This window comes from Eumetopias jubatus, unplaced genomic scaffold (assembly GCF_037043125.1).
Source record: "Eumetopias jubatus isolate StellerSeaLion01/CBP00866 unplaced genomic scaffold, mEumJub1_p1.0 scaffold_1, whole genome shotgun sequence".
Classification (NCBI taxonomy): Eukaryota; Metazoa; Chordata; class Mammalia; order Carnivora; family Otariidae; genus Eumetopias; species Eumetopias jubatus.
Window position 1 is genome coordinate 117,273,082 of NW_028274807.1, and position 15,525 is coordinate 117,288,606.

The following is a 15,525-nucleotide window of genomic DNA, read 5'->3' on the forward strand; positions in this document are numbered from 1 at the left end:
CTATTATAAGAACTCTCCCCTCACTCATGCAGACAAGAATCAAACTTACAATCATTTGTCCATAACACTATTCTGTATTTGCTGTTGTGTAACCTCTGATTTCAGTGTTGCATCCAGGTTCCATCAGCATAATTAGGAAAACATGTACACTCCACATCTGGAATCTTTAGTTTGGAGTTTGAGTCTGAGAGCCATAGAACTTTAGCTTTGGAAGGACCTAAAAGACAAACTCACTCAACCTCATTTTTAGATGGGGACCCTGAGTCTCTGAAAGAGAAAGTAAATGCCCAGTGAACAAGAATTAGGTATTCTTTCCAAGTGCAGAAATTCAAGAGGTAATTTCTGAGAGAGGGAGGTAGAAAAGAGTTTCCATTGTTTCTCTGCTTGATAATATCCATTTTCCTCTCTTGAAGTAATTTTTGAGGGTAAAAGAAGAAACACACAGGCAGAAGATATCATTCCATCTTACAGTGACAAACCCTCTGATGGTTTTGATGACATGAATAACAATAATCATACTCACCATTAATTGAGCTATAATTTACCAGACCCTTTACATGAATTATCCCACTTCATTGTTATCCAAAAACCTATGAGGAAGGGAATATTTTTATCTCCACTGTACTGACAAAGGTTACTGAGAGCATAGTGAAGTTAAGTAACTGGCTCAAGATCACCAAGTTTATTTGCATCACAGCTAGGATCTGAACACAGGTTGGTTTTACATCAGAGTCAAGTTCCAACCATTATCTCTATAATGGGACAAAGTTGTAAATAGCATGGTCTTGGCACAAAGGTCTTTCTTCATATATCGGAAGCCCAGGTATGGAAAATCAGCTCCACAGAACAGAACTGGAGAAGATAATAGATGACAACCTACTATATGAATGCTTCAGGATATTGAAAGTGGATAATGCAAGACTCCAGGTGTTCTGAGGATGAAATTTCAAGAACACGGTAAAAAACCCTTTGGAGCAATTCAATGGCTCTGTGGACAGCTGGGAAACAGCTGTGGCTGACAGACCTCTCTGGCTCGCTGTTTTGGGGAATGGAATGGCTCTGTTTAAATGAAAGCAGTTCATTCTCAGCTATATTCAAAGACAGACCTGCAGGGCAGAAGTTTTGAAAGCATCCAGCCCACACGTTCCCTTTACGTGCTAACGAAGATGTTGCACATTGTGCCAAATTGGATTTGGAAATTTCTTAGTATCTCCCTGGACAAGAAGCTGTCTGGCTCCCTCTAGGGCTCAGCTTGGCTGACTGAGGTCAAAACCATGGAGGAGTAAGGCAACTAGAGAGTCAGGTTGAAGATGGCACTTATACTTTTTCTTTTTTTTACAGTTTCTTTTTTTTTAATTGTTATGTTAATCACCATATATTACATCATTTGTTTTTGATGTAGTGTTCCATGATTCATTGTTTGTTCATAACACCCAGTGCTCCATGCAGAACGTGCCCTCTTTAATACCCATCACCAGGCTAACCCATCCCCCTACCCTCCTCCCCTCTAGAAGCCTCAGTTTGTTTTTCAGAGTCCATCATCTCTCCTGGTTCGTCTCCCCCTCTGACTTACTCCCCTTCATTCTTCCTCTCCTGCTATCTTCTTTTTCTTTTTTTCTTAAAATATGTTGCGTTATTTGTTTCAGAAGTACAGATCTGTGATTCAACAGTCTTGCACAATTCACAGCGCTCACCGTAGCACATACCCTCCCCAATGTCTATCACCCAGCCACCCCATCCCTCCCACCCCCACCACTCCAGTAACACTTCTTAGGGTTGTGTAAGTGCAGAGTTAGCACCTGCACAACCCTGAAAGTGAGTGCCTCCTTAAGAATGAGATGCCTAGAGGAGCCAGGAGAGCACCCACTAGTAGCTGATTGGGATTGGGTCCACTTGCCCTACACAGCCTCTCAGTGGCCCCTTGCTTTAGAATTCCTTGCAAAGTGGCTTCCTTCCTAGAACATAGCCAAGAAAGGACGGAGACTGACCTTTTACCTGGGTACTACAGATAAAAAGCATTGTGTTGTTCAATTTATTATTTTGAACTGAAATGGAGACAGCTTTTTAAAACAAGTGCTGCCAGGTCAGTGAGTGAGCAAAGAAGTGAGTGATCCCAGTGGGAGAATACCAGGCAGGCAGGAGCTGGTCTGCCCCTCAAGGGGTTAGTTACATGGCGCATGACCTTCAGGAGTCATTCATTCATTCACTCATTTAATCAACAGAATCAATTGTCTACTGCTTGCCAGAAACTATAAAAGGCATTGGGGAATATATAGATGAACAACTGATAACCAGTGATGACCAACTTTTTATCAAGAGAAGCAATTCATAAAAAAGTTAAAATGCTTGCAAGCTATTTTTGGGGGGGGTTGTTTTGTTTTGTTTTTTTAATGCTGCTTTCACATAAGAAAATGCATTTATCTACAGTCAAACTTCTGCATTCTTATATTATTTTCCAGTCCAGAAAGGATTACCACAAAGAGCTAAAATTTCAGATATGACAAAGCTAGTTCATGCTGCAGTATCTGATATAATATAGCACCTCTGGAACTGTTTTCTTTTTCTTTCCTTGACTGACCTTGTAAACTACTGAACTGCAAAGTGTGGCCTGCCTCTTGATATCATATCCTCTAAAGTCCAGAGATCTTCCCACTGCAAGTAAGATAAATCACAACATTTTTTAACACAAACGAAGAGCTTCTTGGTTGGTGATAATGCCATTTCTGAGTAATTCAAGAGTAAGAGCAGCAGATTGACTGGGGCTGGCTAGGGGGTGGGGAACACCCACACTCAGCATCAGGCACAGAGTTGGTGCTTAATAAGTATTTGTCCCAGTGAAAGAACTCCGGGTGGAGTTGTCTGGGCAATGGCTGGATATGGGAGTCTGTAGTTGACAGAGAGAAAGGAATGGACTGGAAATTAAGATGGCTGGGTGCAGATGAGATTGCCCAGGACACGTTGGTAGAATGAGAAGGGAACTGAGGAGGTATTCCTGGGCAGCATTTGTATTAAAGTGATGGGTTCACAGAAGAGAGAGTGAGAAAGAGAGGCTGGAGGGGCTGAAGGGAAGCAAAGAGAGGCTAGGCTCTCCAGTGTAAAAAAGAGAGCACATGCAGAGACCTTGCAAAGGTCTACAGTGCCCTATACTAGAGGGCTTGCAGTCTGGAAGCCCAGGGAGGAAGTCCTGAGAAGGAGTGAGGAGGGGAGGGGTCCTCATGTGTTGCCTCCCGAGCTGTGGGAAGAGACTCCGAGTTCCATGCTTTATCTCCTCATTAAGTTTTGCCAATTTTAAAATGGCTTTTTTCCTTTCTGATTCTACAAGGAATCCATGCTTATTATAGTAAATTTATAAAATACCGAAGAAAAGGTTTAAAGAAAAAAAATAAAAATGGCCATTGCTTGCTTAAAAGCTGCTTTATTACTTTTGGCTTGCTCTCCTCAGACTTGGTTTGCCCAGTTGTGCTGACCCTCCATCCTGGTTTAGTCTTTGTTATTCCTATCTCAGCACCAATTCTTAATGCTGACCATGCTCAACAGTGTACCCCAGATAGGATAAACACTGGAAAATAAAGTGATTTGATGAGCTATAAAAGAATACATTCTGGGTAAATGAGTGATTTTTTAAAAATTTATTATTTGTCAGAGAGAGAGAGAGAGCACAAGCAGGGAGAGCGGCAGGCAGAGGGAGAAGCAGGCTCCCCGCTGAGCAAAGAACTGGATGTGGGACTCCATCCTAGGACCCTGGGATCATGACCTGAGCTGAAAGCAGATGCTTAACCCACTGAGCCACCCAGACATTCCTTAGTGACTTCTCTTCTACCAGTGGTTGGGTAGGGGCAGGGAAGACTGTGGCTTATGAGAGGTTGTTCTGGCCACATCCCTACTCGGTAACTCATGTATTAAAATGTCAAATGCCGGGCACCTGGGTGGCTCAGTTGATTAAGCAACTGCCTTCGGCTCAGGTCATGATCCCGGAGTCCTGGGATCGAGTCCTGCATCGTGCTCCCTGCTTGGCGAGGAGCCTGCTTCTCCCTCTGACCCTCTCCCCTCTCGTGTACTCTCGCTCTCTCAAATAAATAAATCTTAAAAATAAAAAAAGGTATTGGGGGGAAAGAAAAGTCAAATGCCTGGGGGTTTAACCTGCCCATCATTTTGTAGTTCCTTCTGTGAGAGGGGAGCAGAGTGTACTGGTTTGCTAGGGATGCTATAACAAATGACCACAAACAGCTTAAGATAATGTAGATTTATTATCTTATACTTCTATAGGTCAGTAGTCCAGGTTGATTCAACTGGGTTCTCTACTCTGGATCTCACAAGGCCAAAATCAAAAGTGTTGATTGTCTGGGCTCTTAAGGGAAAGCTGTAGGAAGAATCCACTTCCAGGCTCATTCAGATGACTAGCAGAATCTGTTCCTTGCAGTTGTGGAATGGGGGGTCCTTTTCCTTGCTGACAGAAAGCTGTGGACACTCTGGCCTCCTAGAGGTCTGTCTTCAGCCCTTGCAGGTGATCTTCTGCATCTCAGAGTCAGCAAGCGTATGGTATCTTTCTCACACATGAAATCTTCATGGCATTCCTTTTTTTTTTTTTTTTTTTTTTTGAGTCTCTTTTCTTCTCTTCAGTTGCATCTCTCTGAATCCAGGCAAAGAAGTTTCTCTTTATTTAAAGTCTAATGTGACTTTGTTGGAGCCACCCATATAATCCAACATAATCTACCTGTTTTAAGGTAAACTTAGTTACATCTGCACAGTCTCTTTTGCTATAAAGGTAATATATGCATGGCTTCCAGACATTAGTGTATAGACATCTTTGGGGGACATTATTCAGCCTACCACATAGAGTGATGATGGGAATGAATGGATTCATGATATGATTTCTCTCCTCATGTCTTTTTTTCCCCCTTTCTCTCTCACATGCTCAGTGTAGACTCTTCTTAATACTACTTTTGTTCACTCTTAGCAGTTTTGCTAATCTGCTTAGAAAACAGGACTATTCACCCTTTACTTTGAAACCTTCCTGTTTTGTCCCTCAGGGTTTTGATCCACAAGTTGAGAAATTATAGTATATGACACTATTTGCTTCATATATTTTTGTAGCAAGAGAAAAATTTGTTTGTGAGGCCCACTTATTTGATGTGTACTGTGGTCATGACTAACACAATTATCTCTTTCCTTACAATTGTTACATTTTAAAGGGTCACAGTGATATCTTTACCCCCAAGTGTTGATTTTTTGGGACTCATCCAAATTTTGGCTGCTTTATGACTCCACTGATCTTTTCTCTGAATTTATTTCATGATTTGTAGGCAAACCCTTGTCTACCATATTCATTTTTAAAATGGAAAAATGCTTAGGTCATAATCTTGATCAGAGAATCCTTGCACAACAGGGAGAGTCATCCTCACTCAGATGTTGGGCATACTGCAAAGATTCCCCCATTAAACTGCACCATGGCTCATTAAACACCATTGGTGAGAAAATTGGGTCTTCGTTAAATGTTTATGTTCTGTGCTAATGTTAAATTTAGAATATTCCTGTTGTAGGTACTTTTGGGAAAAATTTTAAAGTACTAGATAAAGTGCTAGCAGATTTCAGTCTATAAATTCCCAAACACAAAATCTGGAAAACATCCCCCAACACCAGATTTATTCTCAGGTTTCTCTCTTTTCAATCTTCATATATCTTATTTATTTTTCTCTTCTCAATGCCAAACGTCATGATCTTCAGATGACCTTTTTATACTCTTAGTGACTTCTAAGGACCTTACTTTTGGTTTTTAAGCACAAGAGAAAGTAAATTATTCTGGAACACCATTCAGCCATGTTTGAAGTCAAGGAAAAGATGTGTGATTGTCAATGTTTTGATTATGTATCTACATATTGAAGAAACAATCTCTGTCCACAAAGCACTTACATTCCAAAAAAAAAAAACAAAGACTTAAATAAGTACAAATACTAATGACAGAAATGTGATTCCAGAAGTGTACTAGTGGAGTTAATGTGAAAAGAATAATTTTCCTCATTTAAGAGTTCATAGAAATCCTCTATGTGCGTGCCAAAAGAATCAGCTTGTTACTGTGTGACAAGAGATAGTAAGATCTAGGGAGCCTTACTCAACAGGAATCCAACAAGAGAATTAAGCTCTACAGAAAATTATTTGAGGGGCTATTTTTTCCCTTTTCATTTCCTTACAAGATGATGCTTAGCTTAATGCATAGAATATAAGTTAATTCATTACATACAACAAATGCCTTAGGACAATGCTTCTCAAGCTTTTTGTTGTCACAAGCCCTTTACAACTCTTCAAAATGAGAGAAAGACCCCAAGGAGTTTTTGCTTATGTGTGTTATATCTATCAATATTTACCATATTAGAACTTAAAAAATTTTAAAACATATTTTGTTAATTGAAAATACAATCATAGGGGCACCTGGGTGGCTCAGTCAGTTAAGCATCCAACTCTTGATCTTGGCTCAGGTCATGATCTCAGGGTCGTGAGATCGAGCCCCATGTTGGACTCCATGCTGCCTGTGGGGCCTGCTTAAGATTCTCTTTCTCTACCTCTGAACACATTGCTCTCTCTCTAAAAATAAAAAATAAAGAAAATAACAACCATAAACCATTTACATATTAAATAACATATTTTTATGAAAAATAAATTAATTCCAAAGCAAAAAAAATTTACTAAGAAAAGTTACATTGCTTTACATTTTTTTAATGTGTGTTGTAAGAGAAGACAGCTGGATTCTCACATCTGCTTCTGCATTCAGTTGCACTGTCCTGCCTCATAAAGCCCCTGGAAAATTCCACTGTACACAGATGAAAGATTAAGAATGAAAAATACAAGTAGCATTTTCATATTACTCTGAAAATGGATTTGACTTTGGGGATCTTCCTGGATAGGTCTCAGAAAACCCAGGGGTCCCTAGATGATACTTTCAAAACATTACTTGGGGCATGAGAGCTTCTTTCTCCCAAGGATCCTTGGTGAAGAAGACTGTAATAGTGTTATTGCATATAGTATTTTCTCCACTACTAACTCTGTACCAAAATGATATATTGATGGCCAAAATAAAATTATAATGTTTTAAGGCTAAATCATTCATGATGTTTTGTGTAACTTCTCATTTAGAATTACCTCAATGTAGTAACTTCTAGTGATTAGCTTTCTAGATCTAGTATTGTTTCTCTGATCTATTTTAGAAGGTTGAGGTTTTCTAGTTGTATTTCTGAGATATGATTAGCAGAGCTTGACTGGCAAAACCAATTTGTGTACTGATTCTGCTGCCGAGTCTCCACTGAGAAGGTTTAGGCTCAAAAAATTTCCAGTATTTCAGCCTGTATTCAGGATACTTCAATTTTTTTGGAAGCTTCTTCTTGAAATCTCACTATGTACAATATTTCAGAAAAGTGGGGAAAGTTACAGGAGAATTTCCTCCTCCATCAACCCTCTGAGAAAAAGAAAACACATTTTCACAATACTCACTTTTGGAACTGGAAAAATGCTACCTTGCTTATGAGAATTCCAGGGTTTTCCACCTGTCAGGCCTGACACAATTCTGCTGCACAAGCCTGAGATATTTGGTTGTCCATGTGTCGGGGACAAATGTTGTACATACTGATTTGCACAGAAAACCACAGAAAGCACTCTCCAGGGAAAGCCAGCATTTGACAAGACTGAGTGATAACTTAGAACAACAGGGGTAAGAACTATTGTGTGAGGTTGTCCATGGACCCAGGCAGATCTTGTGCCAGGTTACTGAGAGCTGCTGCATTAAAATGTCATTTGAAATTTAGATTCTTTGTAAAACACTAAAAAAATATGGGTCAGAAAGCTACTAATGGAGATCCTAGGGAAGAGACTGTCACTAAATCACCCAGAAGGCTTACAAGTGACTGAAAGAGAAAGAGCATTGGAAAAGCAGTCAGTTAAAATACTACCATTAAAAGAAAAAGAAAAAAGGAAAATATCTTTTAAGAATCAGCACATGGTTGTATTGATGGGGTCCAGCAGTCATTATCTGTATTATTATCTCCAGTTACGCTTATTATATTTGAGATGAGAAAATATTAGTTTTGATGCTATAATAAATTGTAGGGGACAAGACTCTTGGTATGATGAAGAAATTAATCAAAATATCATATTACTTTACTGTTGGGGATTTTCTCTTGAAGAATGAGAATTATCTTATATATAACCTTAATAATTTTTCATAAAACTTGAATCATCCCCCCCACCACCAGATATTCTGGCCATTTTCAACCCTCCTTTAGCCTCTAATTCATGTGTTGGTCCCCTCGCTCTCAGCAAATGATCTTGCTCTACTGAGAAGACAACTTTATTTCAACACATCAGTTGGTCTCTGCCTTCTCTCGACCTTGTTCCACCAGTTCCCCTTCTTTTTCCTCTGTCTTCAACCTCTCTTTCCTCTGGCTTATTCTGTTCTGTTCCTATAAATTAGAAAGCTAAGAAAAAGTCTCACCTGGCTTTATACCCCATAGACTACTTTTTCTCTCTCCATCCCTCATCACCAGCTTCTTAGTGCAATCCACACCACTGCCTCATCATTCATGCCCCCCACTACCTCTTGCTGTTTGCTGAAATTATTTATTTTCTCAGAAATCTCCAGTGATTCAATGACATTTCTCAATCATCCACTACTCTCACCAGGAGTAGCTGTGTGTGTTTGTGTGTGCTCATCTATTTAAGCATAAGGTTATATGTGCTTGTATCTCTTACTACCAATTTGAGAGACCAAATGGGTTTTTCTCTAGCTAAAAAGTCAGGTAGGGAGAGGGTGTATGGAAGAACAGGAACCCCAAGCCCCAAATGGAGTGTTAGAACTTGCCACAAAGAGATAAGTGGAACTAAAGTGTGACAAAGGCAAATAAGACCAAATCCCTGCTAAAATCAGAGGTTTAAGAAATTGGATTGTGTCTCCATCCCTTCCTATCTACATGGTGTCCAGTGTGTTCTCCTCATACTCTCACAAGAAGTCTCATTGCTTTTTGGCCAGCCTTGGGCCCAGGTTGTCCTTACAAACCCAACCAGGTGTGCACAGAGCTGGTGTGAGCGTGTCCACCACAGTTCCAAGAGATTGTCTCCTGGGAAGGTGCCACAGAGTCTTGGACATTCTGTGTAAGATCGAGCCCTGCCAGTGAGCTAATTAGATGAGTTTCTTTAAGAGCTCCAAGCTTAGCAGTAAGAGTGGGTTGCTAATTTCCTGACTCACCTATTCAATTCATTTGTGGTCCCAGCAAATATTCCATCTTGTAGGTTACACTGCCTGGCTTTATTTCGAAACTGTTCCATTTCTTCACAGGGTAGATAGGAATGTGCAAAGTAATAGCTTTTCTCTTTTGTGTGGGATATCGCTTATGAAGTAGAGTTCAGTTCTTTGTGCAAAAGGAATTGTGGGAATGCCAGAACAATTTTGAACAAAACTAGATATTCAGTTAAAAGCCTTTCCCTCCAAAAGCCTAAAGTTCTCACCAGAAAGATGAAGAGTCCCTCTCAGCACAGAGGGTACCCCATAACTGGGGAGGCAGGGGGAAGAAACACAGGTTCTTCATCCCTATTTGTGAGCCTAGGAAACCTCTCTGGGAGTGCAGATGAGCTGCAAGTCATCTTCAGAGCTTAGAAATGCAAATAACTACAGAGATGAAAGTCAGCAATAAAGCTGCCATGTTAGAATTTTGTAGTTTAAGAATAACTTTACTTTTATTCCACAAAATCCTAGGGAAAGGAAAATGCTGTTAATTAAAACTCCCCAACTGAAGCCTCTTTGTTTTGATGAGATACAAGGTCTTGACTCTATCCAAGAAGGAGAAAGAGATTACTTAGCAGAGATGATTGCTACCTTCCCCTCCTACCACTACCTGCAAAGAGTAAGGGTTGTAGCAAATGTGAACACCTACCCACTACTAGAGAATACATCTCTGCCATTTTGCCTATCATCATTAAGGACCTATTCAGCTAGAATAATGAAACTGATTCTATATCTGGCAAAATGGGATCTGGCTAATTGTCATGCCAATGCATAACATTTTATTTCTGTTGTCCCTTCTATCCCAAAGCTGGTTGTTGAGTTCAATATTCCTTCCTCTAGGATAATTTTTGGTAAATAAAAAATCTATCTACAGAAATTCATGATGGATATAGTTTCCAGCTGACTTGTTCATACTTAGGGTCAGGTTTGGCAAATATACCACTTGTGTCTTTCACGCTTCTTTTTCTCCACTCACCCCTTAACTGTAAATGTCCCTAAGAATCTCTTATGAACTCTCTTCCTTGTCTATATACCTTGCCCAAGTGCTCGGCCATTCTTGTGGCTTTATGTTTCATCTATATGCTTATAATCCCCAAATTCTTTCTTCTGTCTTAACTCTGTATAGTTCCAGCCTTTTATTTCCAGCTTTCTTACTGAAATTTCCATTTGAAATTCCACCTATTTAAGTCAGCATGTCCAAAACCAAACTTACTATATTCCCCTGTCCACAAACTAATTTCTCTTATGCAGCCCATCCATTAATTGTCTAGGATTGAAACCCAGAATCACCCCTTGCTGCCTGTCAAACACCAAGACTCATCAATTCTCCATCCCAAATATTTTGGACATACAGTCTCTTTTGCTGTGTCCTCTCTGACATTATCTTTTATTTATTCACTCATTAAAGCCTTGCTATATTGTAACACTGTCCTAAGGGCTAGTGACACACAGGGAAGATAAAAACCAATGAATTAAGTGAAGTACAAAGCACCATGGCCATTGACCTATCAGAACCCAGGATGGTGGATGTGCTGGGTGAGGCAGGATATACAGGAGTTTGTGAGTCTGAATCTAGGATTCTTTCTATTTCAGTATAGCTAATTTATTGGTAGAACATTTGGGAAAGCCTCTAGCCACGTGTCCATTCTGTCCTCTGCCCTGCTGCCTGTGCTTTATTTCCAAAACTAAAATCAGATTGTCACTCTTCTGATAAAAATCCTTTCCTGGCTCCCCACTGCAGCAGAACAAGTACCAAACTTCTTGATTCTACTTACAAAATCTTCACACTCAGCTTTTGTTCCCCATAGCACTATTCTTTTATACAACATAGTTACCAACCTCACAGTCCATGAACTAGGAAAGGATAGAAATGAAAATGCCCACTCCGCCTTAAAAAATTTACCATCAGTATCATTCCCAATCATCCTCTTTACCCCTTTGGCAATCAACTCAATGGATCATTTTCCTAATGATTGCTTTTCACACTTTGCATAACTGTTTCAAGTATCAAGACACTGAATGGTTTTGATGAACACAGATAATCAGTGTGTGATTATTTACTGTCCTGATGTATGCTCAGAGGCTCCATACAATATGTGTGCATACAGTAGCCAAGCAGCAGGCTGCCAGAAACAAGTCCTTCGATCCTGCTTTTAGGAACATAGGGTTCATCTTTATAGATGAGTATAATCAGGTGCCAATCAGGTGCCAACCACCTCTCCCTTCACAGGAGTAGGCCATGTAACAACATTCATTCATTAATGCATTCATTCACTCAGTCATTCATGCATCAAACACTTACTGAGCATTTGCCAAGTACCCAGTGTTGCAAAGATGTGCCCTGTCTCCGGGGAGCTCCCAGTGTCTTCTGTGATAAGTTTTGTGATTTCATTCAAATACAGGGATCAAAAAGCAGTGAGCCAGATTTCTGCTGAGGAATTGGGGTCCTGGGGGACACTTGAGAGGTTTTTAAAGAATGAAGAATGGGGCTTGGGGGAAACAAGAAGTTGTATGTGTGGGTATGTGTGTATACATTTAAGGAATTGGGGGGAATGGTAGCTCATGGATGGGAAAGAAATTGCTGCTCTGGTAAAGTGAACAAAAACGCAAATTTAAAAATTACATGATTTGGGTGATTTGGAGAAATTATGGCAAGTTCAGTGTGACTTGAGGCAGGCAGCAAAGGGTGAGCAAGGGATACAGGGGGAGATGCTGGAAGATAAGCAGGGTGCGGACTATAGAAGACTTGGACCAAGGAGCTCAAACTTTCTCTGAAAGCAGTGGGAAGCCCAGAGAAATCTCTAAGCAAGGGAGTGACCCATCAGATTTTTTTTAAATGAAGGTCCAGTGTAGAAACCAAGGATAGATTTGAGAAGATGAACATTTAATGAATCCTTTTTAGAGGTGACCACAACCAAGGAAAAATCCATGGCTGTGTTTTAGCTAACTCTGCATATTTGTGTGTGTCTCCTCCTAGTGACAGTGCTGGCCATTTTCCATGAACTGCACGTCGACCCCAACCTGTACACACTCCTGTTTGGGGAGAGTGTGTTGAATGATGCAGTGGCCATCGTCCTCACATAGTAAGTACCAGAACTTGGCCTCTGTTTTTTTGACCATGTGAAATATGCTTCCAGTTGGTGGTAATTCCCAGTGGCTTTAGAGTATCTTTTCTCTTATGTCATAGAGATGTGGCAATTTCTTTTTTTTAAACAATTGCTACCATAGAAAATCTCTAATAATGGGTATAATTCATGAAGTACCAAATTTTTAACACTATTAATGAGTTTCATGTTTCCAACCTATTACAAGATACTACCCAGAGGGTAACTTTTTCTCCTCAGGTGCATATATTTAGCTGATTCACTTAGAGTTCCAAAAATGCACATATGAGCTTCCCTCATTTCAAATCAATATCATTTAATTTTTTCCTTAATGCAAACCATTTTCCAGATAATGGACTAATGCTAACCATTGGATTTATAGTAAGTTTGACATATTGGAGATAGAACCTGAGAGTCAGACTACCCTTTATTTCTCAATGCAAATTTTATGTATTATAGGAACACACATATCTTTAAATCCTCATGTGACATGTGACACTAATAGAGCTTCAACTAAGTGCTAACGTAATTTTCCCTTGATCCTAGAAGAATTTTCTTTTCGAGATGAGAACTGGTGCCCTTTTATATTTAATAAATGCCACTTTGGTGGCTTTCACTATGTCAGAGGTCTCTTCTTGGTTTTAGATTAAGACGAACATTTTGGGCAACTGTCAAATACCCCAAAGGAAAAATAGCTAGCTGACAATTAAATATGACAACAGGACTCAATTCACAGTGTTAATCACTTCAAATGCATTTGAAAATGTATTGTGAAGTAACAAAAGATGTTTAAAAGACAGATCTCACAGAGGAGAGTAGGAAACCGTAGAATAGCACTACTCTTCTACCAGCTGACATTTCTTAAGGCCATCACCCAAAGTTGCCAGTGAATTCTGCAACTTTTAAGCAAGGTCTTCAAATAAACTTATATTTCACCTGGCCGAAGAGGTGCCTTTCCTACATTAAAGGAAAATATCAGGTGAATGGAAACTGAGAGCAAAAGCCATGGCAGATTCACAAATGCTAATGGATGCTTTTAAAGAAAACACCAAGAACAATTAATTAGAACATCAGGAATCTCTGTCCAAGAAATACAAGTACTAAAGGAACATTTGGAGTAAACATTTTTTCAAATCTGCTGAGTCCCTCATTTTTGCTTCTTGGGCTGCCAAGTTGTAAAAGGCCAAGCAAAACGAAACCACTAAAGCACAGATGAGCTTGGGAAAGAGTCACGCAACTACAACCAAGGGAGAGTTTGGCCTTTCCACTTTCAGCACCGTCATTCACTAGTTTCCCACTAAAAATGCAGACTCCAAGGATGAATATTGATGAGGTTGTGTGAAAGCCCCAGGGGCATTTGAAACAGTCTATTTATTATCTCTTCAGGTCAGTACATGGTTATTATGGCCGTGCCTTTTCGCTCATCTACCCACGCATTGCATGTCTTAAGAAGTGTTTCACACCATGACAAGATCTCTTCCTTACTAGGCACAAGACACTTGCCATTCTAGCCAAAATCTTATGTTTCCCAGATTTGGCGATTGAGGTGTCACACAGAGTGACCCGCAAAAGTTCCACCTTTAAAGTAAAAGGAAAACTAAAGTAGAAATACCTGACATGGAAACTTCCACACATTCAAACTGCAGGCTCTTTCTTCTACCTGGTGCACCTGGACCCCACTGGCCCCTTCCTTAGCTCTACTGAGACTGTGTACCTACACCATCCTGGATCTGGACTCTCTGTCCACCAGTGCTATCTGTGGTTGGCCACATCCTCCACCCTGTGCAATTTTCCACAATGTTGTACTCTTTGCTCACTTGCTTATGTGCTTTTTAAAAGTTTTGCATGACTTTCAGACCAGAAGTTCAAACATTTGTCTCTTCACTTTCCTCTTCCTTCACATGAAACTGTGCACCCTGACACAACTCTCTGCCTGGTAACTCATGCCTTTTTTTTATACGCACAGAGTTTGCTCCTCCCCACCTTGTTTCTACCTAATCGGGTCTTTCACCACTTACCTCAGTCTCCTTCAGGAACCACTAGCCCACAAGCTGAGCCCCTAATCTAGCCCTGCATGAACCTCCATCAATTCCCTTCCAGCATAGCAGGGCAATCTTGGGTTTACACTTATATTTGGCTTTTTTTAGATAGTAACTTTTTTTTAAGATTTTATTTATTTATTTGACAGAGAGAGAGAGACAGTGAGAGAGGGAATACAAGCAGGGAGAGTGGCAGAGGGAGAAGCAGGCTTCCCACCAAGCAGGGAGCCCGACGCGGGGCTTGATCCCAGGACCCTGGGATCATGACCCGAGCTGAAGGCAGACGCTTAACGACTGAGCCACCCAGGCGCCCCAGATAGTAACTTTTTGAACAGAGTCTATGTGCTTGAAATGCATATTAAAAGTACAAATGAGGGGCGCCAGGGTGGCTCAGTTGGTTAAGTATTTGACTCTTGGTTTTGGCTCAGGTCAAATGATCTCATATCAAGGAATGGAGTCCAACATTAGGCTCTGTGCTCAGTGGGGAGTCTGCTTGTGGATTTTCTCCCTCTGCTCCTCCCCTCACTTATGCGCATGCTCACGCAGGCACATGCATGCTCTCCTCTCTCTCTAAAATAAATCAATCTTAACAAAAAAAAAAGAACAAATGAAATCCCTTTTGTGTTTTCCTCTTCTTAGTTCCATCTTTGTGTAGTTTTGAAGTTTAAGAGTAGTGATAGAGCTCTTCTTGTACCATGGAAAAGAAAAGTGATGCATTTTGATGTGAAATCAAGTTTAATAAAGAACTCAAATCATCAACCACTATGGCCCTTGGCACAGCCTCCAGAGCTCCTTTGGAATGGCCACACAATTTCATTTACATTCCCATCTCCCATCACTAAATACTCTTGTGTCATGGGGCTCCTGGGTGGCTCAGTCATTAAGCGTCTGCCTTCAGCTCGGGTCATGATCTCAAGATCCTGGGATTGAGCCCCATGTTGGGCTCCCTGCTCAGCGTGAAGCCTGTTTCTCTCTCTCCTTCTTCCCCTCCCCCTGCTTGTGTTCCCTCTCTTGCTGTCTCTCTCTCTCTGTCAAACAAAGATAAAATCTTTAAATAAATAAATAAATAAATAAATAAATAAATAAATATTCCTGTTTAAGAACCATCCTTTTCAGT

General features: G+C 40.3%; 1 protein-coding gene across 1 annotated transcript in view; it reads left to right on the top strand.

Moving 5' to 3' along the window:
* SLC9A9 (solute carrier family 9 member A9) overlaps window positions 1–15,525 on the top strand; it is a 564,530-nt gene that overhangs the window by 160,981 nt on the left and 388,024 nt on the right. Inside the window, exon 6 of the mRNA XM_028099209.2 lies at window positions 12,243–12,348. Within this exon, the coding sequence (XP_027955010.1) occupies window positions 12,243–12,348 (106 nt within the window). The remainder of the gene's footprint in view (window positions 1–12,242; window positions 12,349–15,525) is intronic.